The following is a 25,247-nucleotide window of genomic DNA, read 5'->3' on the forward strand; positions in this document are numbered from 1 at the left end:
AGAAGGGGTATGATAAGTGCATATTGTTTCTAATATTATAATAGTCTTGATATCTTCTGAGATTTAAACTGCAAAGAATCAGTTTCAGTACTATTCAAAAGAAATTAAACTGTTTTCATAGAGAGTTTAAAACTCCCAACTACTAGAATTTTAGAGCAAAGGCTGCCTGCTCTGCAGTGCTTAACTTACTCCATTTTAGTCTTTTTTAGAGACCTTTGTGTACTGCCTGGTAGCGCTGTGGGTGATAGCTTAGATAAACCATGCTGAGGGTAGTGTAAAATATTGTTAAAATTATTGTAAAAATAGTAACCTGGTACTATACGTTCTTCTTGCTGTGACATTCTCATTATCCCTGCTTATCTTGCTGTCAGAAAAAGACGTCTCTTTCTATAGTTAGCATAGGAAGGCGTATCTGACCAAAAGAAGAGTGAGCTTAGCTCTTATCTGCCGCCTCCACCATCAGCACAGTTGGGAGCAAAGGCCTTACTTCACAACTGTGCTTGCAGATGAAGGGTTGGGGGACTTAACTGCTTTAGTTTATCTGGCAGTTCTTGCTTTATGGTGAACTTGCCACTGGCTGCCGCAAGAGAGGAGCCCCGAAGAAAAGATACAAGGACTCCCTGAAACAACATCTCAGCCTTGGTCATATTGATCAGCATAACTGGTCTACTCTGGCCTCCAATCGGGAGGTCTGGAGACACACCATCTGTAACGCTGCTGTTTCCTGTGAGAACGCACACAGGATCACTCTCGAGGAGAAAAGACGATGCAGAAAGAATCGTGTCTTGCAGAATATACAGCCTAAGGAGTCTTTCTGCTGTGCCTTTTGCAATCAGATATGTCTATCTTGTATTGGCCTCATTAGCCACCAGCATGCTTGCAACAAATGTGGATAGAACCTTCCTAAATCTTCGTTCACAAAGCCTAGCCATGATTATCTGGCAGTGGGATTTTTGATGCTCTTGGTATAGGAGGTGAGCAGAATCAGGAGTGTTGAAAACATTTGCTGCCCAGAATCATCAAAACTGTGCTTCCCATTTCGTGGCTTCCCATTTCACTGCCATGCTGCACCTCTAGAGGAGGATTTCCTCCTGAGGTTCATCATCTCTCTTAGTCGAATGGTTTCTGAAGCTGTTTTTGCTGCTTTCACTCCACCTTTCAAATACATGGCTTATTTTCCGTAGCACTAATTCCTTTGGGCCACAGTTATCTGATGCCAGTGGCTTTCCAAGCCCCATGATCTGCCTAGTTATTAGGCTGCTTTCCTTTGTAAGTCAGCTAATTGCTGCTTTTGCCAGCTGTTGAGACAATCTCCTGGACACAGTGACTAAGAACGTCAATATGTTGGAATAGAAAGAGGAGAGAGTTCTGTACTGAACAGGCAAAAGTAGCAGTAACACAGTAGGTAATTTCAGTAGTGATGCTACTGGGGAAGCCAGTCTCCACAGAGGAAATACAGTCCTGTAACTACCTTGATTTAGATATATCTAGGCTTAAGTGCCTTGCCCTAGTAGCAATATTGGCATGTATCTGTGGTGGTGGTTCTCTGTCATTTTTCTTCTTCTAATCTTGCTGGCGTGGTCTACTAATACTCCAGGAGTACAGACCTGGTGTTTTCTCTCAGCTGGACTTGGGAATCAGACGGAGTTTGGTTAGCATATGTTGCATGAGGTGGATTGGTAGGGGTTGCAAGTGTACCTGCTGCAAGATTGCATCGAAAGGATCTTCCATCTGGAGAACTCCAAGAAATGTCCTTGCTTTAGAAGAGACTAGACCAGTACTTTTCTGCAGGCTTTTTGTTGGAGGGACTGGGGTAGGAGCTTGCTACTGGCTTCCCCAAGATTGGTTACACACAGTGATGTGCAGAGATGGCTGTGCTGTGCTGCTCTATGTGGATTTCCCAGCTAAGCTGTCATTCACCACCAGTTTCTGAGCCCAACAGCTGCAGCCTCGTTCACAGATACCATACTTGCTAAACCTTCCTCTGTATTAGAACAAATACTCCTTTGTTCTTCCCTGGTTGCTTTTATAATTTTGCTTTATTTTCAGTGCTTGTAAGATTAGCAGTTGTAATGTGAGGAAGAGGTATATATGTGTATGCAGGCATATTTAGGTGTATATATAGACAAACAAAATTTTGACAGGGCTGATAACAGTGCAGCGCAAGTGATGTAAACGATTTTGCATCCTCTTGTAAGACAGTGGAAAATCTCAAAGATGAGTTAAAGGTCAACCTAATTTTGTGGCTTTATATAACTGCATTTTTTTCTAAATTTTTGTTTTTCCTCTTCACCGTGAGACTCCTATAAACTGAAGCTGTGTACAAAGTAAATTACACTGCAGATAGCACAGCAAAAGCTGTCAGCTGCACAGGATGTGCCCAGAGTATGAATATTTTCATTTAGCTTTTAATTCTTACTTCTTCTGTGTGTTATTAGCAGCAGGGTTAAAACTTTCAGACTAAAGTGTAACTTTTAAATTGCTGTTCTTTAAGGGTCACAAAATGGTCAATATAAGTGTCACTGCTAATTCTCTCTGGTGAAGACCACTGTACTAAGTGGTATTCAGAGGGTTCCCTTAAACCGAAGGCTGTAAAATCAGGGAAGTAGCACATTAATGGAAAAGGCAGGGTGTTATGAAGTAGAATGTGGATTGTTTGACTTTTTCATATGTACCAGTGCATTTCTGTGGTATTTATAATTCCCTTTGGTGAGGAGGTAGAGTGGATCCCATAGCTTCCGAAGGGGAAAGGCAGAGCAGTTGCTAATGCTTGTAGGTATGTTGTGCTGGGGGACAGTATGGAAAATGAATGTAAAGCCCTGAATGGGGGAGACAGTGCTGAAAAAATGTCAGGCCACTTATGTGTAATTTTTTTTGAGAAGGAGGAAGAAGGGTGGGTAATAAACCTGATGGGAGGGAAAAAGCATGAACCTGAGGTGACAAAACAGAGACCCAGCATAAAAGATTTTAGGAGATGATGACACCACATAAAATGAGGCAAAGAAAACCAAGTCAAGTATTTGCCTTCAGACTAGAGGAGATGACTGAGGGGAGATAGGGGTAATGTTGATATAGAGGAGGTTTCATCAGACTTGAACTTCTACTATCAGGTGTTCTGTCCTCCCATCAAGTACTGAAACCTCCAGTGAGCTTTTAAAAACAAAAGTTTTTTTTTTTTGTTCTTCAGGTTTTATGTGGGTGAGGCTTTCAGACTTTTTCTCTGCAATTAAGATGTGACATTGTCCCCCTCTCACATGAAAACCTGCTGGTTACTTTTTGTTAACTAAAGGACTTGTGCCGGGCCTTTAAGGAGAGTGAAATCCTAAGAGGACTGGCTTTAAGGAAATTGACATTAGTCCATATGTGGCCAAGGCAAGGCAGTCTAGGGGCCAAGGGATGTCAAAAATGAGTTTCACTGAATGGGAGTAATTTGTTTAGTATAGGCTGGGGTGATATTTTCAGAAAGGGTTCAAGACCCTCTGGAATATTTTACTCCCATCTTAGATGTGCTAGAAGGGAAAAAGTGGCAGTGTTTGCTTACAAGCCAGCATGAAGGCCAGATGACAACAGCCTGTGGAAGAGAAGGTTTGAGAGATGCTGAAGTACTGTGCTGACAGGGCTGAGCAGACACTTAGAAGTACACAGAGATACAGAAATTCCTAGCTCATGGGCCTGAAAGAATAGAGATGGAGAACATTGTCTCCTGATAGAGATGATGCAAGATGGTGGATTCCTGAACTTTTTTTCAAAGGACAGTGGTTTGGATCAGATCTAGAAGTTTTTGGTGCTAAGCTCTCACTATTTCTCTTTTGTACCATGAGTGAAAGATAACAAGTCCCTTTTCAGTCCCAGTGAGTGTAAAAGAAATGCTGGCTTCAGACAGCATTTGCAGGTTTCTATCACTTCTTAAAAAAGGAAGAAAGAAAATCTAAATCTTTCATAGACAGTTCTCGCTGTCTAATGCTGCTTCCTTCCTTCTTTCTGGAAGAAAAGAGGAAAATGCCTAGCTGGATATGTAGATAATGAGAGTGAGAGAAGTTATGGATCACCTGGTAACAGTCCTGCAGAGCCTTGCTGCTCTTGTCACCCCAGTTATTTCCTGGGTGCCCTGTGGGGTATGCAGGAATTTCAGAACAGAGGATCAGAGAAACCCATCTTCTGACTGGGAGCTGCTCAAAATGAGCAAGATGAGGAGTGCTAGCCAGTGTCCTTCTCTGTAATCCTGCTGCTGTTTTAAGATGAGACAGCTGAAATCGGGATTGCCAGGGAGACAGCTAATGCCTGAGGCAAATGTCTGAGGATTTGCTGCAGCTGGAGGACTGCAAGTGTAAAAGTCTCCTCTTCAGAATCCACTGCCTGGGCCCTACTTTCTGTGGCAGGTGCCTCCCAAGTCCTCTTCAGAGAACATGGGAAAATTTATTTATTTTAAGATGCCACTGCTGAGTGCAGGAACTGTGTATAGCTTAGAGCATTCATTTGAGGTGTGAGAGGTCTGAGTTAATTTCTTTTGTCAGCCTGGGGATATAAGTCTGCATCTTCCAACTGTCCGAAGAGTTGCCCTTGTTGCCAGGCTGGGATGAGGAGTGGCATTCATATTTGCCTGCTGCTCAGAACTGAACCTCTTTTACAGTGGAGACCACGAGTTCTTGACACAAGCAAAAAAGCAGGTGAGGAGGAGGCTCTTGCACCGTAGCCCAGTAGCTAAGACCCACAGGGAGAGCGGAGAGTTGCAGGTTCCAGCACCTGCATATTTAAAATGTGTACGTCTTAAAGTAAACAGACCATGGATAATAACCTGAAATAATTCTCATCCATGACTGCATTTTGTAACTGTTCCAGGTTGGCTAAATTACCATTATCAGGCTCCTTCACAACATCTAAGCCCTGAGGTTTTAGATTCTAGTGTTTTTAAGGGAGGAGCTGGACATCTGACTGCTTAGGCTGGACTCCTTTGATCGTGTGATGGGAACAGACAGGTCAGGTGGGCAGGCACTGTGGTCCACAGTTAAATGATGGAAATTGGACATTCTTTGGACAGCACCGCAGTCTCCCAAAACATAAGAATTATTTGCTATATACTGGGGGGAGGAGGTAAACAGTCATCTGTTTAGAAAGGCACTCAGGGGTCGTGACCGTCCAGCATGCTCTTAGAATGAGTTAGTGAGCAATGTTTTTCATACGGGAGGTCAAGAGTTTAATTATGGGAGGCAGTTTGGGTGAATGACTGTGAATTAATAGTGTAATAAGGAGCGGGAGAAAGCAGAGTAAAACTGGTAGCCTTCATAACAAGGAAAGAGTTTATTTCCTAGCCATAGCTATACAAAGGGCTCAAATGCAAAGTCTCCCACCTTGCAAAGACAAGCAGTGTAAAATTGCAAGCTTTTCATTGACCTCAAACCCAGGAAGGAACCAACCAAAAAGTGAGAGTTGGGTCAAATATCTGAGGATGAGTTTAAGTGTAGCACAAGGATGTAGGTACAGAATTAGAAAGGTCAAGGCACAAAATAAGATGCAACTAGGAAGAGAAATTAAGAGCTACAGTAAATAATTTTTAGGATGTCAAAGTCTTTGCTTCACTTTCCCAAAAGGAACTAGCATGGTAGCTGGCTTGGTATAAAATATGTCTTGACTAAAAATAATGTAACTGTTTGGACCCCTGTGTCATCCTCAAGTGAAAGTTGATACTGTGAACTCTTCTTTGTGTTGTTTGGCATTTATCCCACACCAGAATCTTGAATTTACTACTTGCATTTTGCCCCAACTAGTGCTAACCATGGTTATTTACAATGCTGTCTCTGCCTGCTTTACATTTTTCATATCTGACACGCAACGTGCCTCCCAGAGGAGGTCTTTTAATCTCATCCCTCTTCACCCTCAAGCTGTGTAGAGTTTTCTCCAGTCAGTGCACAAAGAACCTACTGAGCTGCTACTTCCCCCAGCATCAGTAGGATTTTCCAACATAAATCTCTCATCTATCAATGGATTAACATACTTAAAATGCAGCTCACTGAGTGGATTAAAGAGCTCAGGCATGGGTAATAAGATACAGTACCTTTCACAGCAGTAATGCCAATTCTGATCCATGCAGGATGGTAGTGACTGGGAGTTACTGCTTGGACTGCATTGGCTGAGTATGGTCACAAACTCACATCATGGATTTCTCTGTGGGCAGGATGGAGAGCTACTGAATGCAGTGAGCTATGCAAGCAGTGCCTTCCTGTTTTGGGGAGTAGAAAGATATGCATCCAGATTTAACTTGGACAGCTTTTAAGACATTTGCAGTGGGATTTCTTGTTTTGTCTTTTTAAAGAAAAGGAATGATGTTGGGGGGGGGCAAAAATCCCAATAGCATATTTATTATTCATAATTTTCTTCAGATATGAATAATGTTTGCAGTGGTATTTATAACTTGGTTCAGTTCTCAGATAGCATGGTCTGGAGCCCTGATTGATGTCTTCTGATTATCTTCTTGGGACAGGACTAGTCTGCACACACATGTGGATTTTGTTCTGTTCTTAAAACTAACTCCTTCTCTTTTTTTTGGCATTTAAAAGCCTTTTTTGTATGTACCTGTCACAGTACTCAGCACAACCAACATTTTTTTTCTTTGAAAGTATATCGCTCCCATTACTCCCATAATGTGTTTGGGCCCCCTTGAAAAGGGAGCAACTTGGAAAAATGAGTCATAGTTTATTTCCAGACCTTGAAGTGATGGGTATGTGATTATTTTCCCTTTGAATTTTTGAAACCATTTGTCAAAGAAAATAAGTTTTAGCCTTGATTAAAAAAGAAGCAGTCACGTGGCAAAACACTTCTAACAGTTCAAGTAAGGGCCAGAGAAACCCATATGAAAGGTCAGGTTTTTTGGTAATGCAGAGTGTGGTGATGTGTAGTGTCCTAAAATAGACTTCTGCATCTGGAAAATACATCTGTTAAGTAGAGCAATTAGTGATTATATATTGGGTTGTTTTTAAAATAACTCAGATGTTTTTCTGCAAGGCTGTTACCAAGGTTATTGGTTGTGATGGTTCTTACGTCTTTTTGTCTTCCCTTCTTCCCTGAAAGCATTACCAAGGAAAATTTATAGCAGAAATTAGAACTTACTCAATAAACTAGTGCAGTGCAACAGAGACTGTCTAGCATCATGACAGTTTTGAGCAAAAGAGAATCTCAGTCTCTTTCCTGTGCTAGTAATTAGCTCTCCTGCTTCAGCTGAAGTCCTGTTTCACACAATAGTTTTCTCATCTATGTTCAAGTGTTTGCATGGATCCATGGATTTTGTAGCTGGCCTCATGGTAGCTATGTGAATGTTGACTTTTTTTGTTTCATGAGCTTCCTAAACTTCTGCTCCCCCCATGTAGTTTTAGTTCTTTGATTTTTGTTATGAAAATGAATGTGGGGGAATAAGGATTTGGTGTCTAGGGATGGGTATTTTAAAAAGGAGCCTTGAGCGTGTAGAGAATGCAGGAGGAGAAACATAGTGTATGCAGGGCAGACCTGACAGCTGGTAGGAAGGTTTAGTGAGTGAGGGACCAAGGGTCCTGCATGCCCATGGCAGCACGGCAACCAGATCCAAACTCATTCTGTTGAACCCAGGATTCGAGATGTAGTGACTGCATAGACGCCTCGAGAGCCAACGTCGTCTCTTCTAGGGCTGGAACTGTCTGAAAGGGTGTGCCCTCAGCACAGTAAGGACATTGACCTGGTGGAGCAAGTCCAGAAGAGGGCCAGCAAGATGGTTAGAGGGATGGAGCACATCTGCTATGAGGAAAGGCTGAGAGAATTGAGATTGTTCAGCCTGGAAAAGAGGAGGCTTTGGGGCGACCTAATTGTGGCCTTCCAGTACCTGAAGGGAGCCTACAGAAAAGATGGAGAGGGACTTTTTACAAGGGCATGTAGTGATAGGACAGAGGGGGAGTGGATTCAAACTGAAAGAGAGTAGGTTTAGATTGGATATTAGGAAAAAATCTTTACTGCGAAGGTGGTGAAGCACTGGAACAGGTTGCCCAGAGAAGGTGTGGATGCCCCATCCCTGGAAGTGTTCAAGGCCAGGTTGAGTGGGCCTCTGAGTAACCTGGTCTAGTGGAAGGTGTTGCTGCCCATAGCAGGGGGTTGGAACTAGAGGATCTTTAGGGACCCTTCCAACCCAAGCCATTCTGTGATTCTGTGATTCTATGCATTCTTGCCTATGGCTGCCACTAGTTGCTGGTTTTCAGATGTTGGTCTGAGACAGGACCTGTTGAACATCGTGTCAATGTTAAATGACTCTTGCTGGAAAGTAAAAGCAAATTTTCCACTCAGCATGTTTGACGCTCAGCATGTTTGAATGCGAGAGCTCTGAAGTAAAATGAAACACTTGCCTTCTTGAGGATTGAAAGCCAGTGCTTTAGCTATCTGTGAAGAAACTAAAGGCTGTGTGAGCACATCTCAGAAGGTTTGAAGAAATAATCTGGTAAAAGCAGTTATGTCTTAAAAGACATCAGTAGCTCTCCTTTTCTATGTTGGAGGTTGCTCTTTTAAATGGCCTGAGACCTCCCCAACTTTTCTTTCTCTTAATCCCGTTTTCTTCTGCTGTTCACTGTTCTGGCCCCATTGTATGCCCAAAGGCCTCTGTCCCAGACAGCATCTCTTGCAAATGTAGTGGTTGCATAGTGTCAGATTTGTTGTGTAGTGTCAGGCCATTTGCTTGCTATTGCTGGTGAAGCTGGCAAAAGTAGTGTAAATTTACTCTGTTATGCCCCTTGCTACTTTATGTTGTGCAGGTGTAGCTCAGGCATAGTGAAAGCAATGGGAGTTTTGAGTGTTTCTTATTCCTTCTGCTTTGCCAGAGGTTCTCCTTGACTCTCCTTGTCTCCAGAAAGTGCAATAGAGATAAATTGAGTAATGATTTTCCTGCCTTTATGGTTGTAGTTCCTTTTTCTGTTTCATTCTGTTTTGTTCTTCCTTCATCTCCAACAAGGAAAACCTTCACAAAGCTCCAGAAATGCATGATGCTCATGTGCTATGTGTCTTGCGTCCCTGAATTCTTGAGGCCGAGGAGCCACTACCATAAAATACTGGAAGTCAACATTTACATTTACAGTGGGTTTGCCACAGGTTTTTTCATTCAGTCTGAGTGGTGGCTGACAATTCTACAGGTTGGGTATGGCTCCTGGCCAGTTTTGCCTTCCTCTTTGTGTGGCAAAGTAAAATGATTCAGCTGGGTGCAGTCAGTAGGTGTCCTCAGGAATGAGTTGGCCAAGTATTAAGAAGAGTTAATAAGGAGTGTCTGAGGGCTAGACTGATAATGATATGAAGGCGTGAAAAGATGCAGAGAATGAAACTATTATTTGGCATGTATATGTATCCTTAGGCAGCTAAGTGCCTGTATTCCCATTTGCACTGAATTTGCTGTCAATCCGTGGAGGTCAGTGTCTTCATTGCCTGAATTAGCAATAGGACTTTTTTTTGTAGCTTTCTTACTACTTCTGAGGTGGCAGCAACAAAAATCTTCTAGTGTTGCACATATTTGGGCTGGTTGTAATAACCCTGTTAGGACGGTGGTTCATCATCTTGGTAGTTAACAGTAGGTTGAAGCAGGTATTTTTAACTTAAAGTGCTTTTAAGAAAGGAAGGCAGGAACAGCACCTACAGTTATTATTACATTCTTATTATTAAAAATGATGTTATTATTTTGTGATACAGTCAATGGTTATGGGGTTTTATATTTTATTAGTCATCAATAAGACAGCTCTGTATCTTCCAGTGGTAAGCTGTTAATGTGCCAAGCAAATGCCATGGTTGGTTCATTCTTTCTCTCCTGCTCTCAAGAGAGGAAGTCGTGTGGTACAGCATTTTGTTCTGATGAATGTAGAAATGGGTGTGCACCCTGCAGTCGTTGGTAATGGCAAAGGTGAGAGCAAAGCACATTTTGCCTTTGGAGTGGAAAGTGGTGATGTCTGTGGGAGGCCTTGTTCCAGAGGGGAATCTTGCCTCAGTCTTGTACCTGTCTCAGTAAAACTGTACCAGCTGCACAGTTTGCCCTTCACCACAGGCAGCTGCATAGCTGCATAGCACCAGGGAACAGAACTGTGAGCTTCTCAGGTCACTTCTAAGTGACCTTCTAAGGAGCTTGGATTGAGGCAGTTTGAAGGTAGAGATAATGACCTGAGAGAACACTTACATTGCTGTGCTTGGAGCCTGTTCTTGGTATTGTGAAGTTTCTTGTGAAACATTTCTTATGCCAGATTCCAGTATCTAGTTGTGGATGCCCCATCCCTTAATATCCAGATATGGATCTTAGTATCCAGAGTCCTTCATGTTTTATATATGAAGGTATTTTCAAAATGCTTCCTTTTAAAAAGTCATTTTTATAAATATTTTGTTGGTTTGCAAGACTTTGTTTTATTGTTTCCTTATTGAACAGTCCCCAAAAAATGTTTTTGAAATCAAGACTCTTTATTTTTCATGTTGTTTTTGTGTTTGATTTTTTTTTTGGTGGGCATGTTTGGTTGGTTGGTTGGTTTGGTTTTATTTTTTTAATTATTTCCCTCATTTTCTACCATGCTCTATGGCCAAAGACTGACTGTGACTCCCTCATGCTTCCCTCTTCTTAATTCCACCTGATTAACTTCGAGTTGGTTGAGAAAACATATTTGGTTCTTCTTCCATTCTTATTCTGTTGCAGATTTTGACTTGAACTATTTTTGGCATTGGAGCAAGTTTACAGACTATCTGCAGTGTGTCCTCACCTTCACTGGTGTGACTGGTTACATCACTTACCTCTGGCTGGACTCATCTCTCTTTGTGGAGACGCTGGGCTTCCTTGCAGTGTTCACCGAGGCCATGCTGGGTGTTCCCCAGCTCTACCGCAACTACCAGAACAGATCTACAGAAGGAATGAGGTATGGTGTTTGTCTTACATAAAGCAAGTAAATGTGTGTGTGTGTGTGTGCGCATTCATGTAGGTTATCTGTGTAGTGTTGGAATACTTCTCCAGGAAGGGCAATGTCATGTCTCTTATTTTTACGTGAAAATGCGGCGACTATCGGAGTAGACACTCTGTCATTAGGAGCTGGTGCAGCACTGCTGAAAGGCAGTGGGAGCTCCCTTACAGCTCTGAGGTCTGACCCATTATCCAAGTCCAGCTGGACAGTTCTGAGGTGAAACAGGTTTTAGTGAAATAAACATGTGAAACTACCACTATTGCCAGTAGCAACATATTGCAGTTCAAGCTGTGCTACACTGGCAATTAGAAATGGACTAAAGAGATCATGCATATCAAAAGAGGATGAAAATATTTTGAGCCTACAGCGAATAACTGTCTGTGTAACTCATATATTAGCTAGTCACTTTTTGTCACATATCTACTCATCACTTTTTCATAATTCATTATTACATTTGTAGTAAATAACATGAGTATTTGTTTTTGTGTCAGAGCCTGAAACTGACATTTAAGGAAGTTCTAATGAGACGTTTACAGTCATTACTAGGAAACCCTCTATAAAAAAGTGTGGGACAGAAAACTTTAATCTTGTGCCCACTCTTGGAATGTTAAATTAGATTATCTTTTCATACTGTTTACTGGATAACTCAGTGATAACAATTGCAAAGGCAATTTGTAAAGCTTTTTGAGAGAGAAAACCTTCACTGTGGTACATACATAAGTGCACTGGTCTGTAGAAAAAGTACAACAGTAAGTTCACAGAGCGCTGTGATCATTTGTGACTGTCTTCTCTTCCATTGTTTTGTAATGACTTCTTTTTCATTGCTTTTAAATTTGCTGGGATAATTTTTACTTTTTTACAAATAGCTACTCCCTGCCACACCCAAACAGAAGCAATTTTGTCCTCTGTTCACTTGTTCCCTTTACTTGTTTGGCTTGAGCATGCTTATACTAGCTGTTCGAAGTTTTTTTTCTAGCTTGAAATGTTGTTGAGGGAATGTTCAGAAATTTACTTTGATGCTTAAAGCATTTTCTGAGTGGGAGCCCCTTTGGTACAGAATGAGTCAGGGTTTACTTCCAAAATATTGGGGTATATTTCATACACACACTGCCTTGGAAAATTCTGTTCCTGTGATATCCAGAAGGCAACTTACCTACTAGACCTTCTTTATGCTCTGGTTTGACTTTTCCCTTTCTATTTTTTATCTGTGAATCATAATGCCATATTATGATAACCACTGCCAGGCAGTGTTTTGCTTTTCCTTAACTGCTTTCTCGGGACCTGAGTTTCAGTTTTCCAATTTCCTGTATATGCTACTTAGCAAAAGGAGAAAAAAAAAGCCTTTGTTCTTCAGAACAACAGTTTCTTTGTAAAGCATTAAGCACAGAATTGCAGAATTCTCATCTAAAACAGCTTGGCAAGAGTGCTGTGTTTAGTCAAGATAAAATAGCATAAAAGCTTATGTTCCCTTGCTGTCGAACAGAACCAGGTCAAGGATAGCCACCCTCCTTATCGGTTGTGCCCAGAGGTTTTCCAGAGTGCATTCCCCTCTCCGGTTCTGCTCTTGACACAGTACTTCCTGTGGCATTGGACACCGATGAGTCTGGGGACTGATGGGACAATACACAGGTCTATGCTGATGTACTGCAGTTGGAGTATGTTCATGCAAATGCAGATGCAAATGTTAGTGCTCTTCCTTTTTTTCAGGCTAAATTGCAGTTTTATATATGTTGCAGGTACCACATACAGTTTCTAGTCTTGTGCAAATGTAAATTGACTAGATTGTCTTTAAGCATTACTGGGCTATTCCTGCTGTGAGAGTGAGTGATTTCCGCTGGTGTATTGCCTTCTGTTGAAGGAGCTGTTGGAAAAACTTCCTCTGAACTTCCCGTGTCTGCTTCTCTGTCTAAAAGCACATCAGAGAAGAGACCCCAGTCACAGAAGCACTGAGGGAGCATGTAACAGTCCAGCCAGGCTACTCTTAGGACTAAGTTTGTGAACTTGCATGGCTGTTTACCAGATGGGGACTAGGTGATGGCCACTGCTCTGTGCAGTTATTTACTGCTCAGTGTACAAATAAGATGTATGTGGATGGTTACACTGTCAGAAGCAATCACACTGGGGATCCTCTGCCCATCAGCTGGGCCAAAATGGCTGGCTGCCAGCCATGCTCTTAGCAAGCCTCAGTGGCAATGTAAAAGAGATGTTTCAAGTGTCTATGTGACTTTAAACTTAATGGGGAGAGCAATGAGAATTAAGCTGCTCTATTTAATGACCTTTTGGACAAACATCACATCCTGTTTGGAGGTGGTAACTTCTTAAAACACAGTAATTATGTCACTTGTGGTGCACGAGTGGGGTCCATGTCCCTGATAAAGATCACAGCCTTTATTACTGCCAGAGAAGGGGCTGTTTGAAGGTCCTCATGGCTTGGCTGAGAAAAGCAGTGATGTGCATCTGTCTCTGAACTGGGATAGAATGCGACAAAGCAGCTGATATGTTAAGTCTATTCAGCAAATAATTCCTTTAATAAATGTAAACTGACAGAAATGGAGAATAAGGTTACAGTATGTGGCCACATCTGATCAGAGCTCCTCATATCTTATTTTTATTTATGTCTTCATTTCTCCCTTCTTCTCTGATTTTCCTTCTTTTTGTAGCAATATGGGTACTAGGTCCTGTAGCATCCTCCCCTCTTCTGAGAGAGTGGAGGCCAAAGGAGAAGTTGGAAAGAGATGGAAACAATAAAATCAGAGAGGGGATGCACACTGAGTAACAGCTTTTGTAGAGGGAAGATCGTGTAGTATGTGCTGGTGGGCTGATGATTGATAGGCGGAAATTTTCCTATGATTAAGTAAACAACTAAGCTAGTCAAAGGAACAGAAATTTTCATTATGTTCTCTTTGACAATTCACCTGATTACCTTTGGAATTAGTACTTTATGGAAACTTAGAGCTCTATTCTAGTGTTTAAGTACTTTTTAAAAGTTGCAACCTAAATAGTATAGTCATAGTTCTATAAATTATGGTACTAACCTTGACAGAAGGGCTTTTGTAATGAATTGTGTTAATACCTATCAAAGAAATAATCACTTAATCTTCATTCTGTTCAAGAACTAAACTAGTTCTGTCAGGTCACCTAGTAAAAGAGTAATTTAATGACTTTAATTATTGGGGTGGATTAGAATTATGATTATGTTGGAAAAAAGACAAAAGCAGCCTCAAAGTTTAAGAGATTTAGAATATAGGAGGCATCCTGTTATATGAGAAAAAAAGGCATTATGAGGTTAAAAAATTGCTCATTACTTGTAAATTTTCTTTATATTATGTAGTAAAATATTTCAAAATTAGACACATCCCCTCTCCCATCTTTCAGGAGTCACAGATGCTGTCTCTGCTATAGCTGGGATCTGATGCTCCTCGTGTTACTAACTGCTTTTGCTTTGTGACAAAAAACTTAGAAGAATTTATTCTGTCATTTTAGCTTTGTGTACTCACTCCTTCATAGATGCTTGATTCCCAGTCACTTTCTCTTTCTAATAAACTGCAATCATGAGAAAAGGTAGTGTTTAACATGAGGCAGTGGAGAGTGTAAGAAGGTTGGCTCTGAATCTGGCAGCAGCATTGCTGCACACAGAGGTCAGTGCACACCTGCTGGTCAGTGCATTGGGAAAGTCACATCCTTGTGGGGACAATAGCTTTTGTGGAGCTCCTGTAGTGGGGAAGTGTGTGCTTTTTATGCAGGGGTGGGAGAGCCTCTGAGGGAGGCTTGGACTCATGCACACCATGTTATGGTATACTCATCATAATCCCAACAGGCCTCCTTCCACCAAAGGAGGAGGATGGAAGTTGTTCTTCTGTAAGTCTGTGACCAAGCTGTAGGTGTGTGGTCCTACACAAAGATGAGTTAACCCTGGGACTACACAAGGGTCCATTTGCTCCAGGACAGTTTGTTGTATTGCATTCCTGTCTGCTGCCCTGCCCTGCTCCAGAAAAAAATAACTTCATTGAAAGTTTTTTGCAAGAGCTTGTCAGAGTCACCTGGCAGTAACCTTTTTGACTGGTAGCTGCTGCTCCAACCCAATAGAGCAGTGGTTTCTTTTCAGTCGGTGCCTGGAGTTCAGAGCTGCTGCATGGCAGAATCTCCTCAGGTCTAAGAAAGAGATCTGGCAGTAGGCCTGAGCTGGGCTGCATATCTTGAAGTTTCAGCAGTCACAGTCCATTGGATGTGCTCATCAATTGTTAGTTTGGAAACGTGGGTTTAATAAAGCGAGGTCCTTTTGCAGCAGTTGTTGAGGTCCTGATGTGCGTTGTTTTCTCTGACTGCACTCTGGGCACAGGATGGGCACTTGCTGTGCTTGACTCAGGGCTGCATGTGCAGCTGCAGGGTCGTAAGGATGCAGCCAGGGAAGGGCTGTGTCGTTCCTCTGCGAGCTGTTTCCCGGGTCTCTCTTCTAGCTCATGGACAGTTTTCAGTCTGCTTGAAAGGAACCTCCATTCTGCACAACTTTCACTGTCGTGTTTGTCTGATGTTGGGTCAGAGACTCAAAATTTCACTGCCTGAGACAGTCAGCACAATCAGTGATTTTGGTTGTGTGTTGATAGGAGCCTGTCTTGAGAAATCCAGCCTCAAAAGGCTGAATGAGGATAATCAGTATTTAATTCAATCAGGTTATTGTGCTATGAAACAAAGAAAATATGAATTTAGTTCCTCCTGTGGCAGTACTGGGTCAGTCACACTGATTATTCTGTTTTAAAAAGCACAAATCACTGAAGGAGAAACAATCGGCATTTTTTGTCTCAGAAGCTGCTGGAGTCCAGAGTTGCAAATTTTAAGAATGCTTTTCCATTCATAAATGTTTTACAAAGTGTACTGTGAGCTAGTTCCGAGAAAGTGTTTATCTGAAATGTGTCCAGTGAAATGAGTGTGGTGTAAAGAAGTTTGAAAGAAATAAATTATATTAAATGTATTCTATTATACATCTATATTTAATATAGTATTTCCTCTTTCCCTCTATAGATAATATTAAAAATACTAGAAGACAGTATTTCTTAGGGAGACAAAATTTTGTTGTGGGGGTCTTTTATTTAAGTACTGCTCTACAGCTTTTTCCTTTATGACACATGCAGCTCTTTATATCATTTTTAAGAGAAACTTTTGACTTCTGAGAACAGTGTTTTTTCCAGAGAAAAATCCTGGCTTTATTCAAACGCTGTGAAGATTAATGAAAGCTGCTAGATTTTTCTGCCTCTATTGAATTAGCCAGGTGCTGTGGTGAACAGATGTAAAAGGCTTTAGTCAGGACTGGCTAACCAATGTCTGACCACCTCCTCTAGTGAGATATGAGGTTTAAGGAGATTGGGCAAGTGCTTTAAAAATGCCACTGCTGTGGTTTCTTGGGATTTTTTAGCCTCAGGGAAAATTTTATTTGTGAATAAGTAAAACAGCTTCAGTGAGTTACTTCTTTGGAGTAATGCTATTTAAAGTAAAACAAACCCCTCAGCTAGAGAGAAGTAGCTAGAGTTGTGGATGTTTCTGCTCAGGCACCAACTATGCATTAGCTTCTTAAGAATAAATTTAGTTCCATTGAAAAGAGACAATCCGCATCTGTTACGGCAACTTTGTTACCTGTATGTGCTACTTTGGGGAGGCTCAGTAAAGGACTGAGAGAAAATAACTGGAAAAGGACTTTAAAAATGTGAAAAAGAAGGAAAGTTAAAAGAGGATGATGCAGATAATGTCAGTATTGAATGGTATGGGTTTTTTCCTCAGAAATTGCATGGATCAGACCAAAAGAAATAGGAACAGGGATAATAGATGCCTATGTGAGAGATTTCTTTTTCTGAGTATGCCACATACACAAAAAATACACAGTACAGTGGTGACCTGAGTTGGTGGTACATTGTGTCCAGTCTGGACATCAAGGAAGATGCTGAATAGAGAGAGAACTGTTTCTCTCAGACTTTGGAGTTGTAGCCTCCAGGTGCTGATTAAACAGTTTCTACTGTTAAAATAACAGCTGGTTTATATATTAAACACACAAAACAGAGAAAGTTGAAGAGGGGTATTGGACTTGAGGGCCATTTTAGTTAAAAACAAACAAAAACCTGCCAGAATAGCTTTGTGGGTTCAAATCATCTGACCCAATAAGAAGCAGGTTTTCACTGCAGAAAGCATTGTGTAGACAATCATAAGGGACTAATTTATAAAGGCAAAAGTAGTTCTCAAGGGACTAATTAGGAACTAAAAGGTAAATCTGGGACCCTGGCAAATAGAAAAATCAAGGTCTTAAGCATGAGCCAGAATGTTATGGGTAAATGTAAAGTTATTAGCACTACTTAAAAGGGGTTTGCACTTTACATTGTATGGCCCATTACTTAATTTCACTGCTTTTCCTATTGAACTAAGTTAATGAAAACTGTCTGTCACTGTGCTTACAAATTGCCTGTTTTAAACTCTACTTATCATTTACATTCCTGTCTGCTGTGATTGTCTTCTTTTGTTTTCCTAAATACTCTTTCTTTCTACTCAGATCTTCAGTTTTATCTGTGGGTCTACAAAAATTGTTGTCATTGCTTCTGAGGCTCCAGGCAGCATTCATACAATTTTTTGGGGAAGTTATACTTATTTCATTGTTTTGCTTTGATGACATTTCCTTTTTCCACTACTGTGGCACTAATTAGCTGCTTGATATTGTCATTTATTGTAGCCTTTATATAAGATATTCTGAGGTTTCTCATTTCTGGACTTTGCATACACATCCAAGTTTGCAAGAGTTTGGGGAGTAGTTAGTAAACAATTTTCATGACTGGATGGACCAGGTTTTTGTACAACTGTAAGGCTTACTGCTAACAGCTTCTCTTCTCTCTTAACCTTTTAATTAGTGGTTCTAATAGACACCAGGAAGAACAGATTCCATTCCCAAATCTGCCTGTTTCAAAGTTTAGAGACTGAAGAAAGTAGTCTGTAGTCCTCAGAAGATTTCTAGTTTCTTCTCCCTTGGAGGTGTTACTACATCAGGAAAGTAAACAAACTTGGTGTCAGTGCACTCAGGATGAGGACAGTCTGTCAGGATGTGAACAGATAGACTGAAACAATCTTGTTCTGATCCCAGGAAGCAAATCCTCTTCTTCAGACCCTCTTTTCACTTACCGCAGACCTGTGACTGATGCCCCAGGTTCAAGGACCTGCACTTTCTGCTTGACTTTCTGCTGATATGTGGCCTCTGGGTTGCTCTGCTGGGGTCAGCACTTCATTCACTTCTCTGCTCACCTGCTGTGTCTCCCCAGAGCTGTTCTCTCAAGACCTGGAGCAGCACAGCATGAAGCTCCAAAGACAGTTCTTTGTGCCCTGTGCACTCAACACATCTGAGAATTTCAGGAACTGAAGGAAGAGGCAAGTGGAAAAATCCAGGAGGGAGACCTTCCTTCCTTCACCCTCACACCACTTCTGACAGTGTGAGCAGCAGTATCCACTTCCCTTAAGCATCCCTAAGATTGTAGCACAGTGTGGACTGCTAAAGCTCTTGCACATATTGAACCTCTTTCTCATTTCTCTTCCCCCGGCACCTCATCTCATCAGTTCAAAAAATAAATTCAAAGCCAATGACTTCAAACCAAAAGCATTCATCTTTTACAAATAGTTCAAGGGTTCTGTACAGTAATGGGAATAAAGCTCTGCTGGCATGTTTAATGAGTGCTCTCTTCAGCTGGTGCTTTTCTCTGTGCCCTAAAAATCTGAATTCAAAGAGAAAATTTATTGTACTTTTGTTGCAAAACCATTCCATTAAGTTTGGGCACTCCGTTTTGTGCTGGCAAGGAAGTGTCATGCCAGGTATTTTGCATGGTTAAGGTCAGGTCAAGGCACAAAAGGTCAGAGTTGAACTTGTCTTGAAGGCACCTGAGAGATGAAAGTTTTCTAAAAATGTCTTTTTCCTCTGTTACCTAACAAATTTGGGAACAAAAGTGCCTCAATTCTTGAAATTCCAGCACCTGTTTTGTTTCGCCAGAATTCACCACAACCAGTTGTGTAAGTGGGATAAGGTACCTGCTTATGTGGTTGCAGAGTTGTCTCCCTCAGTGCAATAGGACTGAGTGGGATTAGAAATTTGGAATTGAAGTAAACTGAGGTTTGAGCTTGAAGAAATGTGGGTTGAGATGCAAGGATGCAAATATCCATAATGGTAATACTGACTGTGATGAAGGTCTGTAAAATGAGCAGAGTCGTGAGTAATTTAAGTAATTAATAGATGAGCCAGAACAGCAGGAGAAAGAGATTGAAGGACCTTAGGCCAGAAAGTGACTTTGCAGGTTGGTCCAGAAAGACTAGTAGGAAGAATCGGATAGAAAATGGGAGTGTTGGGCAGATATTGGTGGGTCAACTACAGAGATTTTCTGTTTCAGGTTTGACCTGTATTGGTGCATTTGGTCCCCTGCTCCTCAGACATAGAGGAGCAAGGAAAAAGAAGAAGAATAGGAAGTGCAGAAACTGACATACTGAGTATCTGCCCAGAAACTGAGACAGGGGAGGAAGTGCTTTAGCATTCTTGAGTGGGATGTAGAAAGAAACAAAACTTGATGTCAGAAAAAACTGTTTCAACAAGGCTCAAAGGTAGGGTTTTAATTTGTTCTGGGGAGGATGGCTGGGAATTGTATATGTCCACATCACATAAGGGAATGGAATTATATGCCAAGCCAGATGTCCTGGCATTGTCAGGCAAGCTTTCAGGGTAGTTGCAGAAGCCTTGTTCCTTCAGATACCAAGTCTTGTATTAGAAAATTTCCTAGAACAGGTTTCATAGTGTGCAAAGGGGCAGATTGCAAGACTTTGGCAATGAAGATAGGCTAGGGGATGTCTATCCTTGTCAAACTGCAAAGACCCTGCTTGGGATGAAATTTTAAGATTTGCTTCATGCCACTGTGTGTGGGATGTGATTGTGATGCTTTTATTTCCTCCCTACAGCGTTCAGTTCTGTCTACAGCATGGCTTTAAAGCACTTTAAAGTTCTGCAACCACTGTGGCTCGGTGGTAATACTGCTTGTGGGAAGTGGCTCAGAAAGGGTTGGTTTATGGTGGCACCTGCTGATAAAGCACAGCCTTCCAGCTGGGCCTTGCTTTGAGAAACAGCACACAGGTGTGTGCTGTGTCACTGTCACCATTAACTTAACTCTGTACCTCTGTGTGCACACATGCATGTGGAAGGAAAAGGGGAAACCTGGAATTTCATATGAAGAATTAGGTGCTATCATTTTGTCGTATAGGACTTGCAAGGGGTTATATCATAGAATTGGTAAGGGTGGAAAAGACCTCTAAGATCACCAAGTCCAGCCGTTAACCTAACACTGCCAGGTCCACCATTATTTCCTTATAATGCTAAGGTGTTTTGGAGAAGAATACAAGCTTTGTTTCTTGCAAAAATCTTAACCTTATTTCCAGGCAGTAAACTGACTGAGAGGCAGGACTTTGTTCCTGAGTGATTGCTCTTATTTTACACACTAGTGTGTTTGGGGTTTTCATTTCTCCAGTGTTTTCTTAGAATGAAAGGAGCATTTTACTAACTGAAGGATGTGATTTTTCATGAAAAGTGATGACTGTAATATCATTAGGTTTTGTCCTTGGGGGTACTGTCTTTGAAGACAACTGAACACTAGTCCTCTAGAACAAGGTAAATGCTAGAGCTGGGACTGCTATCTTGTGTATGTTGACCAAAGTGATAATTGCAGTTATTGAATTGCAATACCAGAAGTGTGCTCAGGCTACGTACTGGTTACCATATGAAGGGAAAATGCACTCAAATTACCTCACGTTAAGTTGGATGAAGAGCCTGATGATTTCTTTCTTGTTTAGGGCAGAAAGGAAGATTTAAAAGAGTTGATTTGAGCCTTGGGATACACAGCTGTGCTGAAGCAAAGCTCTATTCTATCATGTCTTTTTATTACCTTTCAAATTGAATATGTCCCAAGTTATTTAGAACTAGAGAAGGAAATACACTGAATGATGTTACATGGGGGCATTATGTTGCCATCTCTTGGCATTGGCCCTGCAGGACATAGCAGTGATGTCCCTCCTGGCAGCAGGCAGGCTGCAACAGCTGGGATGTGGAGGGCCAATTCACCCAGCAGGGAAGCAAGCCATGGTAAGGAGTGATGCTTCCTGGGATTTGCTTCCGGCCAGCTGCATGGCAGCAAGGGCATGGGGATGATCCTTTTACTACCCACTTTTCAGTGCATGGGCTGTGCCAAGTGGCTGGAGAGAAGATGGGCAGCATGAGAGCATCTAGAGCAGCATGAGCCAACAGCTGTGCCTACAGCTCCACTGATGGTAGTGCCTTGAGTGGGAGGTGAGAGACAGGGAAGGGGGGACAGATCCTCAAGAACAACTTTGCAAGTGAGATTGAAGGATGGTGTAGTGTAGGTGTGGTCTGCACGTTTTCATTAAATTGACACTACCAAGTGCATTGGCAGCTGACTGTATTACTGGAAGCAGTGCAGGGCATGATTTGCTGCCCTGGCACTTGAGGAAAGCCCCTCCCTGCCATGGCAGCAGGTCTCTAAGCTTCCCAGTCCACCAGCAGCAGAAGCAGAGCCTGACTGATCCATGTTCGTACCATGTGTCTGAGCAGACCTGAGCTTAACAGTCTGGCCAGCATCCATGTCTCCTGGTAGGAAGGGCACTGGTGTGATTTGTGGTTCAAGTCTTTCCTCTGATCTGCAAAAGAGATTTATTTTCACACCTGCTTCACGGAACTTGGGGTGTTTCAAGAACTTCGGGTGTTCCGAGCTGCTGCCCTTCTTTCAGCAGCACAAGTTGTAGAGTACAAGAAATACTTTGTAGCTGTCAAGGTGTACCAGTTTTTGGACCTGTACAAACTAAACTTTAGGTATAGGTGCTTGAAATAGCCAGAGGGCATACCAGTGATCCTGGGCTATCCACCAGCCCCTGTGTGGCATGTCTTGTAGTTTCCCCTTGACTATCCTTTCACAGACATGTTCTCACAAATACTGGGGTTTGGATGGGTATGCTACATGAGGTCAAAATGTGTGACACACTGCCACTCTTGGGAATTTAGAAGACAGATATTCATGAGGAGAAATAATTGACAAATACCCGTGTACCCTATTTTTCCATGACACTTTGTTGTTTAACTGCATCTTTTTGGGTTTGTTTGCCTGATGATGTTGCAGAGTGAAATCCTCCATTTCGTCTTTCCTCAGTGATGTGTAACAGTCCCTGAAAATGACAGAAACTTTCAGATAGTTTGCTCTTGGATTGCAGCCCACTGTGGTATCCATTCTTCATGGATAACAACTGCTTTAGCTTGGTTACAGAGGTCCAAAATAAATGCTGGATCTCTCTTCCTGCATGCTCTTCTTAACTCCTGCTAGTATCATGGGGCCGGACAAACATCTTTCTCTCGAGGTGGTCGGTGCTGGTCCAGCCTCAGAGGAATTGTTGAGAAGTGAGGTAAGGCACCCACACTGAGCAGAGCATGTAGGACTTGTGAACAGTTTCATGCTTGGATTCCCAGCTGGCTGTGCAGTATTTAAAACAAGATCTATGCTTGTGCACACAAGGACTTGCCTTTGGGTATGAACACTTAGTTTCCAGATTTTTAAGCTTCAGATAATTTGGATATCTGATCCCAATGTTTTCTTATTCATCTTTTTTTTTCTTTTTTTAATAATTTTTGGCAGATTAAAACAATTTGGTTAACATCAGGAGAACTCCTTTTTTTTGTTAAGCCATATGGCATTTTGTTAGGAACAAATGCTCTATTTATTAATTTTTGGTTGGTTTGTGCAGTGTTAAAAATAACATGGCATTCGTGTTTTGTGTTTTCTGGTCTGTGTTTCACTGCTGTAGGCAGGCTAGCCTCTGATTGAAGTGCAGTGTTACGGATTCTTGTTTTCTTTTCTAAGCAGACTATTTTGGAGCTGCAAATGGGAGCTGAAAGTTTTCCAAAGTCAGGATGTTATAACCAAATCTGCTTTTTCTTCCAGACATTCCTATGCAAATGGCTTGTGGGAGGTAACGGCTTAAAAGGTTGCAGGAGAGATACCTCTGTACCCTCTTCCCCTCTTCCCAAACTCAAATGCAGTATTCAAAATACTCATTGACAGGCTGTTTCAATGTGGACTTAATTCCTGAGGGAAATACTATCTTGTGAGCTCTTAAATGATTTTATTCTGCTTTTATATCCCCAATCATTTAAAGAACTGTCATAATTTTTAACATATATGAAAGTCAAGTGCTAATATATGAAGAAATGTCTCTGAAACTGTGTCAATCTAATCAGATTTTTTGATTCAGAAAACCTGTGTTATGGTCTAGTACTTGGCCATGATGAGGGGAAGTTGTGGTGAATTTCCACTGATTCTTGAACAAAAAGAGACCATGCTAATTCTCCTCTTTTTAGTTCCCTTCTCTTTTTAGTTCCTGTTGCCTGACATTAAAAAAAAAAATGAAGAAAAAAGAAGCAACTTTCAAAGTAGATAACAGTCAATAAGTTTTACTAGTTTTTCTGTTGTTAAAAATAACTTAGGAGTTTCGAGTTCATTGACTATCTGAGCACAATTAGCCCTATGTTTGTGACTGTAGCAGGATGTAATTACATCAGGGCACCACGTACCTCCTATTGCTATTTGTGCTGAAATGTCTGGTCCAACCACTACAGGATTTCTCAACGGAAGTCACCATCTAATGTCTGATTCTCTCTGTGTCTTCTAGCTTGCAGGGTATTTTTGGGTTTGTGTGTTACGCTGCAAACATGCAGAGTCATAACATTGATGTGAGAAAATCTACAGTGCAAATGGGAAGCGAATACTGCCGTATCTTTCTTCTTGTGTAGGTTTTGTGCTGAGTACCAGCCCATGTTCTTCAGACTGCTGCTCTGAAGCCCTGCCAATGTGCTACTGTTTGTAAGCTGTTCTGATGGATGGTTGCAACTAGTCTTAAAACAGACTGGTTTACCCAGGAGGAGGAAGAGGGGCTTCACATATCATACTTTTTTTACAAGATCCTTCTTTTTGGCCAGTTTTGTTCTTTCAGGTGAAGTAAGAAGAAAGGCATAATGAACAAGAAGTGGCTAATGTTGTGTGCAAAGACTCTGATAGAAAATCAGAGACTTGAGGCTGTTGCAGCCAGGTTTTGAGCAGAGGGAACGAAGATGCTGAAAAGCTTTGATTAGAGTAGCGTTAGTCCTAGATAAGATGGATTGAACCTAAATATCTGGCTGATATCACTGTTCCACAATGGAAGATGTTTTGGATTTTTTTTCTCTTTTGAGTGCACTTTACAAGCTCTTTCTACATCTAAATAATTCCAGAGGTATTTTGTAAAAATTATGGTTTGTTGGCTGACTGCAGGCACGATGTACTGATAGGTGGTTTTACCTGTAGTTGCTGTCACTTCCAAGTCAATACACAACATACAAGGAACGGGAATGAATCAGATCCTTTCACAAGAGAAGTGAATGCTTTTTTCCAGCATGTCATTTATTTATCTAGCAAATGAAGATGGGTATACAGCATGTTTATGAAATCTACCAGTAGTAGACAACAGCAGTGCCGTAGGGCATTTAGCAATCCGCCCTTAGTCTAGTGTCTGATCAGCAGTGCTGGTGTCTCTGAGAATTTAGTTCCAACGGCAGGATAAATAACTGCTCTCTCAGATTTTAAGTGCGGTTGAAAAATACCATCTTTTCCTCTTTGTGGTCAGTTGCAACTTGTGAAGACTTGACACTTACTGCTACTACATGAGCAGCTCCTTGTATTGAGCTCAGCTGTAAGGAAAGCACTTGCTTTTTAGGAGGTTTGTTGTCATTGGATACTGCAGTACTGATTTACATTACCGGGAAGTGCTATTTTTACTGCAAATCTGCCTCTGCCTCTGGCAATACCAGCTATTTGAGCACAGTTCCTGCCTCCTGCTTCTCAAGTTGGCATCTCTGTTGTCACCCAGCCAAATGCTGCCATTTGTTTATTTCTACATCCCCAGGTTGCTCTATGGCGCTGCTCACCTCTAACCTGCTTGCTCACTTGCACTAAGAGCAGTTGTGCTGTCCTAATAGACCGTATCCTCCATATGAACAAGGTGAGCATTTCTTGCCTTCCACGTCTCCCCAGCTTAGCTTTGGGCTATTTCAGGAAAGATACCTGTGTATTTACTCCTAAATTCTGCTTTGCTGTGTAGCCAGTGCTGCACAGAACAGCTTCACTTGCGTGACTTTGCAGATGTCAGGAAGAGAGAGCACGAAGTTTGTCTTTGTGAGATAGGTTGGGATATTTTTGCTGCATGCAGGCTCTTTGTCCTGGACTGTCCAGT

The 25,247-nt window shown here is 41.6% G+C and overlaps 1 protein-coding gene across 2 annotated transcripts in view; it reads left to right on the top strand.

Moving 5' to 3' along the window:
* Window positions 1-25,247, top strand: part of PQLC1 (PQ loop repeat containing 1) — a 60,258-nt gene that overhangs the window by 28,723 nt on the left and 6,288 nt on the right. For both annotated transcript variants that reach the window (XM_027675992.1, XM_027675993.1), the window contains one exon: window positions 10,667-10,883. In XM_027675992.1, the coding sequence (XP_027531793.1) occupies window positions 10,667-10,883 (217 nt within the window). The remainder of the gene's footprint in view (window positions 1-10,666; window positions 10,884-25,247) is intronic.

This window comes from Neopelma chrysocephalum, unplaced genomic scaffold, assembly GCF_003984885.1.
Source record: "Neopelma chrysocephalum unplaced genomic scaffold, ASM398488v2 Primary Assembly neopelma1_26, whole genome shotgun sequence".
Classification (NCBI taxonomy): domain Eukaryota; kingdom Metazoa; phylum Chordata; class Aves; order Passeriformes; family Pipridae; genus Neopelma; species Neopelma chrysocephalum.